This window comes from Xyrauchen texanus, chromosome 41, assembly GCF_025860055.1.
Source record: "Xyrauchen texanus isolate HMW12.3.18 chromosome 41, RBS_HiC_50CHRs, whole genome shotgun sequence".
NCBI classification, from domain to species: Eukaryota; Metazoa; Chordata; class Actinopteri; order Cypriniformes; family Catostomidae; genus Xyrauchen; species Xyrauchen texanus.
In genome coordinates, this window is record NC_068316.1 from 6436139 (window position 1) to 6453063 (window position 16925).

At 37.6% G+C, this 16925-nt stretch overlaps 1 protein-coding gene across 2 annotated transcripts in view; it reads right to left on the minus strand.

Moving 5' to 3' along the window:
* The window catches only part of slc4a2b (solute carrier family 4 member 2b), a 64264-nt gene that overhangs the window by 2500 nt on the left and 44839 nt on the right, over positions 1-16925 (minus strand). For both annotated transcript variants that reach the window (XM_052113694.1, XM_052113695.1), the window contains 16 exons: positions 16167-16303; positions 14557-14737; positions 14181-14316; positions 12645-12840; positions 12077-12185; positions 11482-11666; positions 10567-10783; positions 8830-9033; positions 8237-8385; positions 7709-7903; positions 7304-7549; positions 7091-7180; positions 4718-4884; positions 3939-4192; positions 3394-3563; positions 1876-2049 (listed from right to left, as the gene is read on the minus strand). In XM_052113694.1, coding sequence (XP_051969654.1) covers positions 1876-2049; positions 3394-3563; positions 3939-4192; positions 4718-4884; positions 7091-7180; positions 7304-7549; positions 7709-7903; positions 8237-8385; positions 8830-9033; positions 10567-10783; positions 11482-11666; positions 12077-12185; positions 12645-12840; positions 14181-14316; positions 14557-14737; positions 16167-16303 — 2810 coding nt within the window. The remainder of the gene's footprint in view (positions 1-1875; positions 2050-3393; positions 3564-3938; positions 4193-4717; positions 4885-7090; positions 7181-7303; positions 7550-7708; positions 7904-8236; positions 8386-8829; positions 9034-10566; positions 10784-11481; positions 11667-12076; positions 12186-12644; positions 12841-14180; positions 14317-14556; positions 14738-16166; positions 16304-16925) is intronic.

A 16925-nucleotide genomic window follows, 5' to 3' on the forward strand; every position in this document is an offset into this window, starting at 1 on the left:
ATTAAAATTTGTATTGAATGTAAAAAACAAAAAAAAAACAGGATTACACAAAAATAACATACATGCACTGAATCAATAAAAAAAAATTGTATATCCCTTCCCCTGATAAAACAGATCTGGGGATTTTTTTTTACCAGATTTTCAAACTCTCTCAAAACTCCACTTTCATATAGGTCACTGAGTGTAGTAACCCCCCACGCACATAAGTGAATGGGCACTTGAGCGTATATGAGGAGATTTGATTACTTTTGTAGACTAATTATATAAAAAAAAAAGCTTGACATGGTCTTACAAATTGTCTCCACATGGATGATCATACATACAGTATGTAGGTAAACTTGCACCAGCTCGTTAATTACACACTGGTGGGTTCTTGTTGACTTATTTTGACTGATTGAACAACATAAACAGAATGAGCAGTTGCAGTCAAGGTAGGTGGATCTCCAGGTCACACCTACCGATGACGTGGACCAATGGCAGTAAGGTGTTAAGCAGTTAGAAGTTTTCCTAAAAGTTCGCCAGACGAGCTGTTACGAACCACCAAAACAAACTCAAAAACAGTCTTTTTGGCCAGATTTTGTTCTAAATTACATCACACCCATTCGTTCTTTAATTTCGTATTAAGTATATTTATGCCATTATTGTTTGTATAACTCCACTTGCGTTCGTGACATTCTAAAATAAAGTGTAAGAGAAGCGCAAATGTCAAAAAGCAGCTAGATGATTTTAATTTTTGACTGTGACATATTTTAGCTAGCAGGTGGCGACAAAAGATCATTTTTATGTGTTGTGAGCCAGTTAAGCAAGCGGTTTCTTTGAAGTCATCGGCATTGTTTAAGGCTCCATGACCACTCGGATTACTACTATACAGCTGGGAAATAAAGTTAAACTAACAGCTTCAACATTAAGGCTCATCACAGCTGAGAGACACAACAGATGAAATAACATACTCAAGGTGCTTACTACAGGAGTTTCCACACTGGGAGGAGATTGTAAACATTCAAAATTGTGGAGGAAAGAAGGAAACAGCTACTGGGAAATACTCCATGAGGATGGCTGTTTTTACACAGAGAAAATAGGATGCATCTGACTAAAATGACATTATCATTTCCACTCACAGTTAAGGTTAGGGTAAGTGTAACAAATCAGGTTCATGGTTGGAGAGGAGGAAGCGGGGATTTGTGATCATCAACTCAAAAGGGTACATTTATTTTACAACTCAAACAAAACTCGCTTTTCAACACACTCATGCCACACAGGCTCAGTGTGTGCAGGGCTCTCTCTCCCTTTGCTGGCGTCTGGCTCGCTCTTAAATCTATCTCCAATTCTCAGTGCAATGACAAACAGCCGTTAGAGACAATCATTTCCAGGTAATGATCCTTACAGTTCTCATTTCCTGATCTCGCTTTCTATTCACAAGCCAGTGCTCAACCACACCCCCACCACCAAAGTTAGGTTAGGGGCTCCCTATATCTTTAAATGGCGATTTGGAGCTCACGCCCCTTTTTGGAGCAATGCCTGCAGCTATACCCTACTCAATGCGTGGTCCGGTTGAGCATGCTTAACGTGCATTCTTACAGTATCAAACCTCTGTACTCAACGGCACGATATAGTTACAGTCAAAAGTATGTGCCATTAAACGGAGTTTGTTTTAATTCAGGTAATTTTCTATAAATATATTGACTTTAATTTATTAGCTATTTATTAATCTATTAACTGTTGCTCTGCCATGACAGTAGTTGGATATAAAAAGTAAACTCACCATAGAAGCATTCTGACACATTTTGGACCACAACAATGCTTGTAATCTACCTTCCATAGCTAGAAGTGTAGGAGGAGTATGTTTCTGACTTAGGATTTTACAGACATACTTACACACTGCATTTCTCGAGCGCTAAAGATGCGTGGCAAGAGAAACATCTTAACAGGGACGGTCATGATGAGAAAGAACGGAAAGGCAAGCGAAGCCACGGTGGACATGACCGCCCAGAGGATAGCGAGACACACAACCTGCACAGCTGTGAACAGATGCATCCGCAGCGTCCGCACCTGAGGAGCACAAATCATTCAGGATTTACATTGGATTACAGTATTGCCTTCAGTGATTCTAATTGCCACTCACAGGATACTTATAACATTTACAGGTAGGTACAGTATATATTTGAATTTGTTATTGTATTATAAAAGATCAAAAAGGTTAAGTATAACATACCAATCAACAGCACTATGATACAGATTTAACAACACTTACAAAAAAGTAGCATTAAATTACTGTGGTTTATGGGTATGGTACCGTGGTATTAACACAATGTATTTATGTAGGATGCAAATACCCTGGAATATGAAAATAATTAATTGGTATTACTAAAAAAGTAAAAAACATTTGTGCTGATACTGTACCAATATCCAATTATTTTCAACAAAATCTGCCTATACCGATAGTTTGGCGAGTAACTGGTCTCTGAATTGGTAACTAGTAACTGAATTTTGAATGCTGAATTTTTTTTATGAAGAGCCAGATACCAACGGGTGATCTGAGGGTTGGTATCTTTCATGCGATGGAGCCACTGGAGCAGGCCATGGTCCGATTAGAGGGTGAAAGCAAAATGAGGTCTGTGGCTCCCTTTTAAGTTAGATCGGTCAGCGGGCTGGTGACATCCAAATAATTAGGTACAAACCTAGTAGCTAACCAGCCCTAGGAACTGATAAACCGAATGATAAATCTGCGTCAGCTTTAAAAAACTCTTCATAATCTGTGTCAAGCTTTCACCTCCTGAGACCCCACATCCACATGCATGGACATTACGTTTGGCTTCGCTATAGGCTATGCATAATTTAAACCAACTGATGTCAGTTCAGGAGACTCTAGGCTGTCATTTTAGGGCTATTCACTGTGCATTATCAAACTGAGGATCAACGGATGTATACAAAAGCTGGAAAATGTTGCTTTCAGAGGCTTTACGTGGAGTTAGGATGAAAATAATGTGCATTTCAAACTGTTCTGAGACCAGTACAGACAGACAGCACACTGGAGGTTAAGTCATTCCCTCATGAAGGCACCTCATGAAATTCTTACAAACTGCAACTCTGTCATCATTGCCACCCAATTCAAAGTAATCCCCCCAACCCCCCCCGTTTGTCCCTTTTGACAGAAAATAATCAGGCCCCGATCATCGGCTGTTTTAAAACATTCAACAGATGTCCAATAGTGCAGATAGTTGCTTTTATTGGCTGATATTGATGTATGGGCAATATATCGGTGAATCTCTGACTTCTTTCCGGTTTCATCACTAAAACATGGTACCACCACAGCACTTTATCGTCAAAGAACGATGACTCAAAGTGTTTATTAATAAGCCAGTAATAATACAGATTCGTTAAAGGGGCCCTGACCTTGCGCACATAGGTGTGGTCGGGATGGTATTTAGGGGGCATCAGGAGCAGCAGAATGCGTTCTGTCATCTGGATCCCATTCAGTGACATCACACCCATGTACAGGAAGATGCCAAAAAGCACAGCGATGGGGATTTGACGCAGGAGATCTCCAATTACTATTGAGAGACCTAAAGCCAGAGAAGTTGTTAATTCACACTTTTGTGAAACAGTAATAGACACGGTCTTCTTTTAATTGATTGATTTCATACATGCACATTCCAACATATGTATTACAGTAAAAATGTATGAATTTCAATACATTAGATAACAAAACAACAAAAACAAACAGCAAGCAAATGATGCAAGAGCATATCTCAAAACCTCTGAGCCATTTTTGCCATGATTTTAAACAAAAGCAGTCTAGTGCTAATCAGATAATTACCTAAGCAAAAGGCAGATATGAAAGTTCTTGTTGCCCGTACATGTTTGAATAAGTGCACAACCCGGCAGAACAATACTTTACATTTGAAATACTTCAATACTTTACATTTGTTGAAACCCACCTACAAGTATTGCCACCAGTAACCCAGTCACCCTCTGCTCCTTGACCTCCTGGATGCGAGGTTTGTCTCCGGGGGCGACGGCTTTGCTCATCACAGTAAGGGCATTGACATGGGTCACCGAGCGCACAGTGGCTGCAGCCATCCATGGCAAGCCAAACAGAGCACTGGTGCTGCCCAGAGTTACGATGAGCAACAAGTCCAGATGGAAGCCGGAGCCCTTTACCAGCATGCGCTCTTTTTTACTGACTATCAGCCTACAAAAAAAAAAAAAAAAAAGCATCACGCTTTAATACTGCCATCCACCCTGATGTCGTTCCAATCCCGTATTGATTTCTTCCCTTTAACACATTCAATATTATTAAGAATCTAGGGGATTTGTTTTTAACACTATACAAATGGAAGCATCAAGTTCCAATAAGCACCACAAAAGTAGTCCATATGACTTGTAAACTATATTCCAGTTCTTCTGAAACCATACAATATCTTTGTGTGAGGAACAGAGTGAAATTTAAGTCGTAATTCATTGATAATCTTAATAAGATAAACTTCTTAAGTTCTCTTCTCATTTGTACATGAGCATTTTCAAACTTGGCGCAACAATAAGAGAAATATTTCAGTGAAAAACTTTGAATATAGTTTGGAACATGGAAGAAAGTCAAATGTGTTTGAAATGGCATGAGGACCAGTAAATCATGAAAATATGTTCCTTTTTGGGTGAACTGCTCCTTTAAAATTGTATCCTTTAAATACGAGTATGATGAAACAAAACATGAACTCACGTGGTGATTTGTGTCTCCATAAAGATGAGGATGAAGATGAGCAAAGCAGGAAGAATGCTGGCAAACATCATCCAAATGGGGAACTGACCATCTGTTCCTAGGGGATTGATTATCCACCCTCGCTTATCAGGACTAGTCACGGAAAAACCTCTGGGGACACTAAGCTTCTGCAGTGTGGAGGATTAAAAAAAGAATACACTTAAAAAATATAGCTGCAAGCAAAAATAAATAAGTAAATAAAAAATAATTATGAGTCAAGTCATTGCTGCTGTTGTACTTGGAGGTTTTAAATGATAAATAATAATAATTTAGAAATTTCTTTGGCATTGTCTGAAGACTTCCGATAAGGAAGCAATTAAACATAAAAAGTTTTGTTTTTACTGACTTAAGTGTTTTGACCACTATGTGGCATTGTCTATGAACTGTTTAGGTATCCTCAGGACATACTGATGATGCTTCCCAAGTTTGTTTCAATGCATCAAAAAGTTTAAAAGATATGGATTGGAAAAATGTCAGACTACAAATTGGTATTGCATGACCCAAGAAATTAAAAGAGAACTCAACCATAATTATAGGCCAAATTATTCAAAAGTTATAAGCATAAATGTCCACTGATTGGATTTCTTGAGCAATAGGTGGTCATGGTCCTAATGAAGCATACCAAGATTAATTTAAATATGACAAAGCATTGCATAGATTTCTTCTCGCTTATTGGCAACACCACCAAATTCGTTACAGCGTAATTTGGTATTGCTTGCATGAATCAAAAAGCCAATGATAACTTGGTGTGGTTCGGTTTAGAAGATTATCTAAGGAAAATCCGCAGTAAATTGGACAAGTTTTACAGGGGGAGTATATATATATATATATATAAAAAGAAAGATGGTCACAATCCAATATGGTGGCCACTTTAATGTAAGGGGTTCATTGTAATCACCATTAGGAGAGTAATCAGAGGAAATCAGAGATTTTTGTCTCTAGACCAAGTGGTTCAAAAGTTAGAAGCAAATGAAATGTAATCTTTTTTCTATGTACAGATTTAAGGGCTGCCATACACTTGCATTTGGGAAGACCAATAATAAGAAGACAACTAACAGATTCAATACCCTAAAAATACTAGAAATGCTAGAACTAGATTTTTATGATTGGTGATACGAGTGGCACTTGTCAATATAAACAATGCAAAGGTAATGTGTTGTTGGTTGTTGCTAGGGCGTTCCAAGTGGTTGCTAGGTGGTTACTTAAAAGGCGCTCCAAGTTAAAAGCACCCATTACCAAGCAAGGTCAGAAATTAAGGGAAGCTAAGGGCAAAAATGCCCTCATAATCAATTCTTGTTTTTTATTTGTAATATCTGCTATAGTTACTTAATATACTTAATATTCTATTATAGTATATTAAGTATCTTAATATTCTATATATTGTAGTTATACACTCACTGAGCACTTTATTAGGAACACTATGGTCCTAATGATGTACCCGACATGGTCTTTTACTGTTGTAGCCCATCTGCCTCAATGTTCAACAAGTTCTGCTCACTTCAATTGTACAGAGAGGTTACCGTATCCTTTCTGTCAGCTCAGACCAGTCTGGCCATGCTCCGTTGACCTCTCTCATCAACAAGGTGTTTCCGTCCACAGAACTGCCACACACTGAATGATTTTTGTATTTGGCACCATTCTAGAATTAGGCACTCTAGAGTAAACTCAAGAGATTGTTGTGTGTGAAAATCCCAGGAGATCAGCAGTTACAGAAATACTCAAACCAGCCCATCAGGCACCAACAATCATGCCACGGTCCAAATCAATGAGATCAAATGTTTTCCTATTTTGATGATGTAAACATTAACTGAAGCTCTTGACCCATATCTGCATGATTTTATGAATTGCACTGCAATTGGATGATTAGATAATGACATAATAAGCACAGGTGTACCTAATAAAGTGCTAACAGAGTGTACATACTATAGCATAACATGAATGCATATTTAATCCTAAAAGAGTTAAGAGGAAATACATTCTCAGTGTTGAGAATTTGTATTAATGAATTGATTAAATTGACATCTTTAACATAAAGGGATGAGACATGTTTTGTTTTTAATTGTTAGAAAAATTGCCACTTATATGCATAAGTTAATTTCTGATAATACCACTAAGTCAGTTTTATTTTGCTCTGGTCACTCCTACAATAAAAGTTTGCCAGGTAAAAACCGAAAATCACTTAATACTTATAGCACACCCCTTCTAAACAAGCCACACAATTTAAGGTATACAAACCCTCCTTAAAGGTTTGTTAAAATACCTAAGTCCAAACAATATTAATATTGTTTTGTTGATGTTGTCCTTAGCAATCTTAAATAATAAGTCCATTCTCACCTGTGTGTACGTGTCTTGAATGCTGTAGTCTACCAGAACCATTATAAGTATAGCGATAGGAACTCCAAAATCTCCAATAACTCTTCTTAGCTGCGATAAAAAGACGTGACAAAAGACAACATGTTGCTTCTTTTTGACCAAAGGGGAAAAGTACAATCCTTTTAATCGCTTAATATTTGGTCACTTGATCAGACTGATCAAATAACTTCTTACCCTGCCAGGAAAGAAGGCACTGTTTTTGAACTTGCGCAGGTAGAAGGCGATGAAGAACGTTCCAGACATGAGCACCAATGAGAGAAGAGCAGTATTGGGCTCCCCAATAACGTTCACTGTCTCAGGTGTACTGCTGTTAGCCGATAATGAACTTGAGGTAAAGCTATCCACGCTTGAGTTGTACATTGTCCCATTCTGATCAACAATCCCAGCAGAGCAGCGTTTTAGGGGATGCTCCTGGAAAATCTGTGGGGCAAGTAGACATCAAGAGGGCTTAGGAAAGAAACACACTTTATATGTGCATGTTTCGGTCTTTACTAATTACATATGAAGACATACTTTGTATTAAGCATTATTGTGTATGCAGACTGTCCTGAGTGGAGTGTGAACTTTGAGCAAGACTACCTTGAGTAGTTTTGAGAAGGTCTCATAGATGAAGATAAGTGAGATAAGGAAAGAGAAGATCTCCTGTGTGAAACGGGAGACAAACCGGACCATGAAGCTGCCCTCAAAAGCCACCATTACCATCACGATGATGATGAGCCAAAATCCAATCCACACCCGACCTGTCAGATACTCCATATTATTGCTCTTACAGAACTGCAGAAGATGAGAACAGAGGATAATTTAAAAAAGGAAACATTTCAAGACTGAAAACTATAGTCAGTCGCCTCAAGGATTAATGCAACGGTATATTCATTAAAACATTTCCCTTTGTGTTCCACATAAGACAGAAAGTCAAACAGGTTAGATCGAAATGAGCGTGAGTAAATTATGACAGAATTTCCAGCTAAAGATGCTGATCTGGGATCACATCCAACAAGGCAAAATCACATCATCAAATCACAAAAATTTCGATCCCTGAAGGGCAGGAAATTGTTTGCAACGAATGACATGGTCTAAGTGGTCCAAGAAACAACAGCATGAACTCACAGAGAAGAAGGCTTCTTCAAACACCAGGATTGGTCCAGAGAAGCCCACCACTAGAAGCGGCTGAGCCCCAAGCAGACAGAACAGCACACCCTGAATAGATGTGGACACTATCAGCTCTGACACACCAATGAGCCCTTCAGTCTTCTCACCTGTATACACAAGACAGAGCTCTACATGAATTACTCAACAGTGATGTTGTACAAAGACAAAGGACACAAATACTGTCTAGAGTTTAAAGGGTCATCTAATCTCAAATACTTATCATGTTCAGAGTCAATCATTGCAACTAGTTTCCCAAACACTTCTTTCATTGTTTAGGCAAAAAAAAAAAATAATTATCACACATTGGTTGAGCCAATGTTGCCATGTTGGGTGGGTTGCAAACAGAACAATGTTTTGATAGTTTTTACACATTTTGGGAAATCAACCTACAAATGGCTTAATTATAGTTATCTTATTAGTTTTAACAATCATTTCAAATAATGTACTAAACTGATTTTTATGTTATAAATAACATTCAACTGTTATTGATCTCATGCATTTTAAAAATGTATTTTGTAATGTTAAGACCTGGAGATCTTATCTATACTTACCCAGAAGCCCTCCAAATGTGATGGCAGGGGAAAGAGCGGCAAAATAGATAAAGATGATGGCAGCCATGCACTGGGCATTCAGCGCATCTCTAAAGTCACTGATATACTTTGGGTAGCGTCGTTGGGCGTCACGGATCAGTCCACCGAACAGACGACCTGTACGTCGTAAAGGGTCGTCTTGTTTAAAGGGTGCCAACAAGGCCTCTTATATAAAAAGGAGAGAAGATGAATACTATTAATAAAACAGGCTATTAGTGTAATAACCATAAAGGCTGCAAACAAACAAATAAAATAAAAATTATTTAATGTTATCAAATATTATTGGTTACTGTTGTTATAACCATGAAGGTTGAAAACAAAAAACAAACAAACAAAAAGCAAAATATAGTGTGTACACACACACACACACACACACACGTATATCCAATAACTTGATAAATATTGCTGTGACATTATTTCTGAAGTGACATTTTTGAATTAATAACGGAGGTTTGGACGCATCATTTGGTTTGAACCAGCAACGACAGATTCTGATCCGTCGCGTAAGAAAGTAGTTCCATGCACAAATGCGTTTTTATGACCGTACTCAGTTTTTCCTAATTTTTTAAAAATGTACTTGTACATAAACAATATCACACTCGCAACCATGCTATATGGCCCTAAATCAGCACTGCTGTGATTACGTACGGCACTCGGCCTGCAGCCGAATCACAGCAGTGCTGATGAAGGCCATATATACAGGGTTGGGGAGTAACGGAATACATGTAACGGGATAAAAAATATTCAGATAATTAAAATGCATTACATTCTTGTGGCAGAAGAGTTAATCATTGATAAGACAATACACAGAGCGGCTTTAGAATACAATGTATTGTTTACTTCCATATTATTGATCATAAGTCAATCATTGGCATACAGTTCACAGTAATCCATTTCACAAGTGAATTTGTCAATCAGTTCGAGATTTATTATGAGGGCATGTTTAAGAACCCGTCAATTTACACCTGCATCAGACATGCTTGTGTAGCATCTTGGGTGCGTTGCATCATAAACATAAAATGTTCAGGTCACTGTGTCAAGTTAAATATAGTTTAATACTCAATCTTTAAACACATCTTGAGATCCCTTAGTTCGAATTTGCGCTCCATCAAGTGTTTTGAGCGCAAGAACGTAACGCATGTTTGTGTTGTTCTGCCTACTGAAGTGTTTTCTTCACTGTATAAACTGTGCATTGCCCACACAGCTGAAATTTCACTTACTGCCCTCTGGTGTAAACAAGTGGTACTACAAGCTTGGATTTCTCAGGACTCTTCCTTATTACAATCCGGGGGCATTGCGATTAATTGCGTTATTTTTTTTAACGTGTTATTTTTTGTCAAATTAATTGCACTGATTTAATGCGTTAATTCAGTGCGATTAATTTGACAAAAAATAACGCATTAAAAAAATGTACGCAATTAATCGCAATGCCCCCGGATATAGATATATATATATCTATACACACACACACACACACACACACACACACACACACACACACACACACACATATATACAGTATCTCACAAAAGTGAGTACACCCCTCACATTTTTGTAAATATTTGATTATATATTTTCATGTGACAACACTGAAGAAATGACACTTTGCTACAATGTGACCAGCTTTGAACAAAAAAGTAAAGGAAAGAAAATCTGAATTTGAACCAAAGTCAGCAATGATGGCAAATGATGGCAGACCTTTGTCCTCTAGGCTCTTGGGCTCTTTGGATAGCAGGGCCACCTCCTGCTCTTCTCTTCTGCGGAGCATCTCTCTTTGGAAGTGAGCAACAGAACGCAGGAGGTCTTCTCCACCCATTTCTGACGGAGGGAGCACGATACTGCAGTCCAGGAAGCCATTGATGCCGTTGAGCAGGTCTTCCCGGTCATCTGCCAGATATGCAGCTTCGTGAAATTGCTGGTGTGAGAATAGATCAATTTAACTCTTTATATTATTAATACAGCTAGTAACTATGCCTGAAATCAATAACAAGTCAACATATTTCCATAAATTGTCTACGACTAAAAACCTGGCCGCAGCTCACAATTTGATTAAAAGTGTTTTCATTCGGGGTTAAATTTAAGTTAAGCTCAATCGACAGCATTTGAGGCATAATGTTGACTACCAAAACATATATATATTTAGACAGCCCTCCTTTTCTTGGAAAAATAAAATAAAATGAAAATCAGGGAAGTGAGACACTTACAATAGAAGTTAACAGGGCCAATCTATAAACATTTAAATACTGTTTTAACATGGTAACCCTTAAAATGACTATTTAATCAACTTTACAGCTCAAATAATACACAAGTTTTAACAGAAGCATGCATGAGTTTTTTTTTTTAATTATAAGCTTCAAATTTCTGCCTTTAAATAAATAAAAAATTATAAAAAAAAAAACTGTCCCCATTTCCTTTCCTTTGTAAGTGCCTCACTGAAACCCAGGGACAAATTAAAATTCCTTTTTGTATTTATGTCACAAATGCTGTTGCTTGAGCTTAACTTGTATTAAACACAGAATATTCCTTTAACTACTTGTACTTTGTTACAGTATAATTAGCTTGTAGCTTGGGAAGCTACAGTTTCAGAGTAGATTCCCCAACACTGTTTCTCACCTTGTCAGACATAAGAGTAGAAATGGTGCGTCCGATCTGGTGGTAGTCCATGTTGGTGCTGGGAGGTCCGAGCAGCACAAAGAGAAACCGCACAGGAACCGGGACCTCCAACACAGAGTCCAGCTGCACAGCCTCCTGAAGCCGGACAAACGCCATGGTGGGCTGCTCCAGGAAATCAACGCTGCCTGACAAAAGAGCAATGAATTTCAATTTACTCCTTTTTTAATCAGACAATTACAGTTGATCGTGCATCCTGCCAACAGCATCAAAACACCAGGTAGCCACGCGATTGCCGTGATTTCCCCCTTTCTTCTCTGCAGCGAGCGTAAGTGCCTTGCTCAAGGACACAATGGTGGTGGCTGTGGGGCTTGAACCAGCATCCTTCTGATTACCAGATTACCAGTTATCTGCTTAGACCACTACACCACCACCACACTCTTATAAGTCCTAAAATTAGGAGTGACAAGCCCCTAAAAATTTGCTCCTAAAATTCCACGTTAGGAGCTACTTTAAGCCTTACGATTTCTTTTTTGTGAATTCGGGCCCAGTTCTCTGAATTCCTATAGAATGCTTCCAAGTTATACTAATAACTTACCAACAAGTACGACAGTGGCCTCAGCATTTACCGGAATTTTCTCCAGAAGCTTAAGTTCATGCTTGGATTTGGATTTGTGCATGCCAATAGATGTAGTCGACTCTTTCCGCTAATAACAAAACAACCACATGATTATTTATTTAATTTTGTTTCAGAAAATATGTGAGTGGTGCTTGCACAGGCAAAAATGCTAGGGTTTTGTTGGTGGCTTTCAGGGTGTTGCTATGTGGTTGCTAGGGTATTCTGGATAGTTTCTTACTGGCCTAAGTTAAAAGAGCCCTAAACCGCCTTATTTTCACACATTTATTTGATTTAAGATATTCATGTCCATAGCACAAGCCGTGCTGGATGAGTTATCTGTCAAAGTATAATTCTTAGGGTTAAGGCTTTGTTCAAATCCATTACCCAAGTAAAAACCACATTAATATTTATGCTTGCCTTTGAAAGCACCACTGAAAATCATCAAGACTGTTTTATGCTTTATTAGGAGCAGCAAAGAACACATTCACTTACTAGATAAGAGGCCAAAATGAAAAATAACTTCGCTGAGATCTTTCCATCCAATTACCTCATTCTTCTCTATGTTAATGTGAAATGTGCTGTCTTGACTGCCCCTTGAGGACCACATGAGAGGCTCTGTGACGATGGGTTCAGGGACAGACATGTGGTTACTGCTGTTCTGATGATGGTGCATCAGAGAACCCAGGCTCGCTGTTGAGATGTTCCTGGGGAAGGAGCTGTGCTCTTTCTCATCGCTCGGGTGACTGAGGAAGGGAGAGCAGGGGAACCAGCAGGTAAGAGACTGCAAAGGGTCAAATAGGACTATAGGTGTGGCGAATGGCATTCATTAATAAGGGACAAAAGAGTCGCAACTGATTTAAAATATCAGGAGAAAATACCACAAAGATATCATTCCCATTAATGTAATGTAAAAAAAATAAGCTATACAGTATATATGGGTGCTTCTTCAACTTTGGGCAATTTCATGCCCCAGAGGTTGATATATATACATCAACCTCTGGGGCAAGAAATATATATATTATATATATAAAAACTTATTTCAACTGTTTTTCTTATTTTATGAAGGTCACATTAAAACTGACTTTTAAACAGACTTTCATCATTTTCAAAAGACTTTTATGTATTTTACTGTCCCACACCCAGACTTTCAATATAAAACAACTAAAATCCATTACAAAAATACAAAATATAACATGTTTAAAACAATGATCCTTTAAAAAAGGAGAAAATAAACTATTTTTTTAAAAAAGGAGAAAATAAACTATTTCAATATTTATTGTGTGAAAATTATTTCCATACATTTTTCAAAAAAATTATGACTGTCCCACAGGTGTCAAAACCCCAAAATGAGTGTACTTGGTAACCATGTCGACAAACGTGTCAGAAAAAACATGCTTAAGATTAAACATGAGACAAGTGATGTATAAAATTAAATAAAAAAAAAAAATCAAGGTAACCATCACTTGAGAAAAGAATATTTTTTTGGGCACATTTCAAATCAAGCTGTACATTTGACAAATTTTTCAAAAGGTGTGAAAATATTATTCAACTGTGTATATTTAGGAAAGTTTTCTATAAAATTAGCCTCAGTCTGTGATTTTATTTCAAAGCGTTAAAAATGGCATTTTCATAATTGTCATTTCCATCACAGAATTCTATTAAACACAACACAGAATATGAGCTGTGCTGTAAAATACACTGTGGGGGAATTTTCATGACTTTCCGGAAAGAAAAAAAAAAGGACAAAAATGACAAGACACATTTGGATGTAAGCAGACAAATTACAATGCAAATAATTATTTATTTTTATTTAATTAGAATGTGATTAGAATCTAAATTCATTTGAATTAATATTATAATTCAAATGTGCTTAATTGTCATGGAAATAATTGAAACATTTCTTAAATGGTCCTAAAAATAGGCTTTTTTCTGTCAGAAAAATATAACTTCAAATGTTGTCTTTGATTTTGGGGTGAAATATGACAAAAATTTCTTTGCAAGATTAACCATTAACTATTACTTGAGCTTAATAATGTTTCAACTTTAAGCGTATAACATGCAATGCTCAAAAGATCAGCGTTACCTGTGTTTGAGCAGGAGAGCGTGGAGGACATTGGCTCTGTCCTTGGCTTTAATCTGATCTGAGATGACCATATGTTCTACCACCTGATGGGAGATACCAGGTAAAGTCTTCTGATCCAAGTCCAACAGCACCGCCCCTGATCAGAGCGACAAGAATTTAAGGTAACCATATTCCCATATACACTTTACTAACATTTACATGTCATTTCATGCATCATGATCGGACATGTGTTGAAGAGGGACTGCTAACTTTCTGTAGCTAATAGGAGGCACAATTATGTGGCAAGGTGTTAAAGGAATAATGTATAGATAATGAAGAACAGCACATTCATTGTGTTCAAACCTGCTTAGTGCCTAAGGACTAAGCAGGTTCTCACCATGAGAGATGGTCTTTCTCAGCTCCAGCAGACTGCGGAAGGACAGCGAGGCGACGTGTGGTTTACCCCATCGGTCAGTCTCCTCCTCAACATCCTCCTCAAACTTGATCCAGCGAGCCGTCTCTCTCCACTGCATTTCCTGGTTCTTATCCATGATCAGCTCATTCAGCTCCACAAACACCTGGTGCAGAAGAATAGGGCAACAAAATGAATGGAGACTAAGCCTGCTTATAATGGATAAACATTAGAATTAGCACACTACAATTGAATGAATTAAAGGGCTTTCTTTAGAAGGATTATCAAGAAGAACAATAGAGATGTGGGAGAAAATTCACATTTGAAAGTATTAAGATATACTATCAATATTCTAACACCAAGAATCAATAGTTTAAGTTATATGTTTCACATTAATATTATTGGGAAAAAAAGTGCTAAAGCTCAACAAGCGTGTTGGAACAGTAATTTATTCGACCAAAATGCAAACTCCAAAAAAGTCTAAAAGTGTAAAACGTTTTCTTTTTATATGCAAGGATGTCATATAGATCTTCTGCACAGCTAGACTGCAAGAGGTTTCGTGTAATGATAAACAAGCTATTTCTCTCACTGCAAATTTTTGTAATTTTTCTTTTGCAGTGCTCACATTTTTTTCACCCCCAAAAATAAAATAAATAATGTTGGCGTGCCTAAGCTCTACACTATTTCTTTGGCTCTATGATGAAGTAAAAGCAGGAAATTTGGCACTTGTTGCACAAAGTCCTATAAGGATGAATCACAATAGAATAAACATGCATGTATTGCATCGATAACATTTTGCTGATTGCCACCTCGTACAAAGATATTTAAAGCAATATACCAATTAAACCTCACCAGCGATCCAAATGGCTTTTACTTGCATTTAAATTGCCAATGGTTAGATCTTCAACAAAATCAGCCAATTCATGCATCCAAGCATTAGCAAGTAAACATTCTCTACCAACACACTGTTTCCTGACCTTCTGGCGTTTAGCAACCCTTCTGGAAAAGTCTTAGAGCGAAGTAGTAGAGCGTTAGAGCGCGACCAATCGCTGAGGTGACAGACAGAGGTGTGAACACCCACCACTGTCGTTTAGAAGTTAAAGGATCCATACACAAACTCATTTATCCCAAGAACTAGCTGGTTCACCTGGCTAGAGGGGGATCTGAGAGCGTTAATAAAACAATGCTGACTCTGAAGGCTCACGGTGTCTAGTTACCCCAGATGATCTTTTCTTTATTCTTAGGTGTGTGAAAGGGAAGACGTTCATACATTTTTAATTGGGACCAGCCGCCCTAAAAATCCTCCTTATTTTTGTTCTAAAGGAAAGCAGGTTTCTCCGAAATAAAAGTGGGAAGGCAGTGAATTAGTTTCAATCTAAGAAATGGCTTGAAACAATCGTCCAGAACTTTGTGATCTAAAAACTAGCTAGTCACAGTGGACCAAAAACAAGTTAGTGGGACAGGTGCAGCTAAAACATTTGAATTACTGCATAAATAATGAATGAATTACATGTATTGGTGATGAGACTGGGTTAATAGTTGACTGACATCTAGTCAGAGCAACCAAGAAACTATCCACTGAAAATGGGTCTTACCTCATGTGGTGTTCGGTCCAGTTTACAGGTGCGTGCGCTTGGTTCTATGTGATCTTTGCTAATGTGTACCACATGACCCTTGGTGCATTTTCTAACCAGGTGTCTTCGTACCCCTGGAACATCTTCAAAACGATGGCCTGGAAAAGTTAAATTACATAGATTTATTACACACCTATCTGGAATACTTGATTCTAATGGTTAAATCTCATCATTTCAGTCATCTTGGTTCCAGAAGTACTTTCCCCATTATTTTCTTCCAAAGAGAATGAATACAATCCTTCATAAAACAGTTCTAAGCAATAAACCACAACAACTAGCTCCGTGGTGAATATTTATAAGGTTAAAGTTGTTAATTATAACTAAAGAAACAATACATTACAATTTGAATGGAAAATATTAAAATATTTGTAAATACACGAGTAGTTTGAGAGTGTAGGGAAACTGGCTCGTGTGTTTAGGGCTGCTAGGATCACCGAGACAATTGCCCCACCACGGTGGTGGAGTGCCACTGGTGGTGATGTGCAGGAAAATGTATCAACTTATAAGACTTGACTGGATCATTTTACAAGGTTTTTCTTCATCTAAAACATTGTTAGTGCATTGGCTATATCTTGCAGTGTTATTTATTTTTGGTTATATTTTCTTCAACAGTATGTTTCAAGTAGAATTGTTAAACAATTCTCATGATGCACATTATTTTCCATCTAGACTTTAACGGAATAAAAATAAAAAAACACATTGTACATTTTTGTCAGTAAC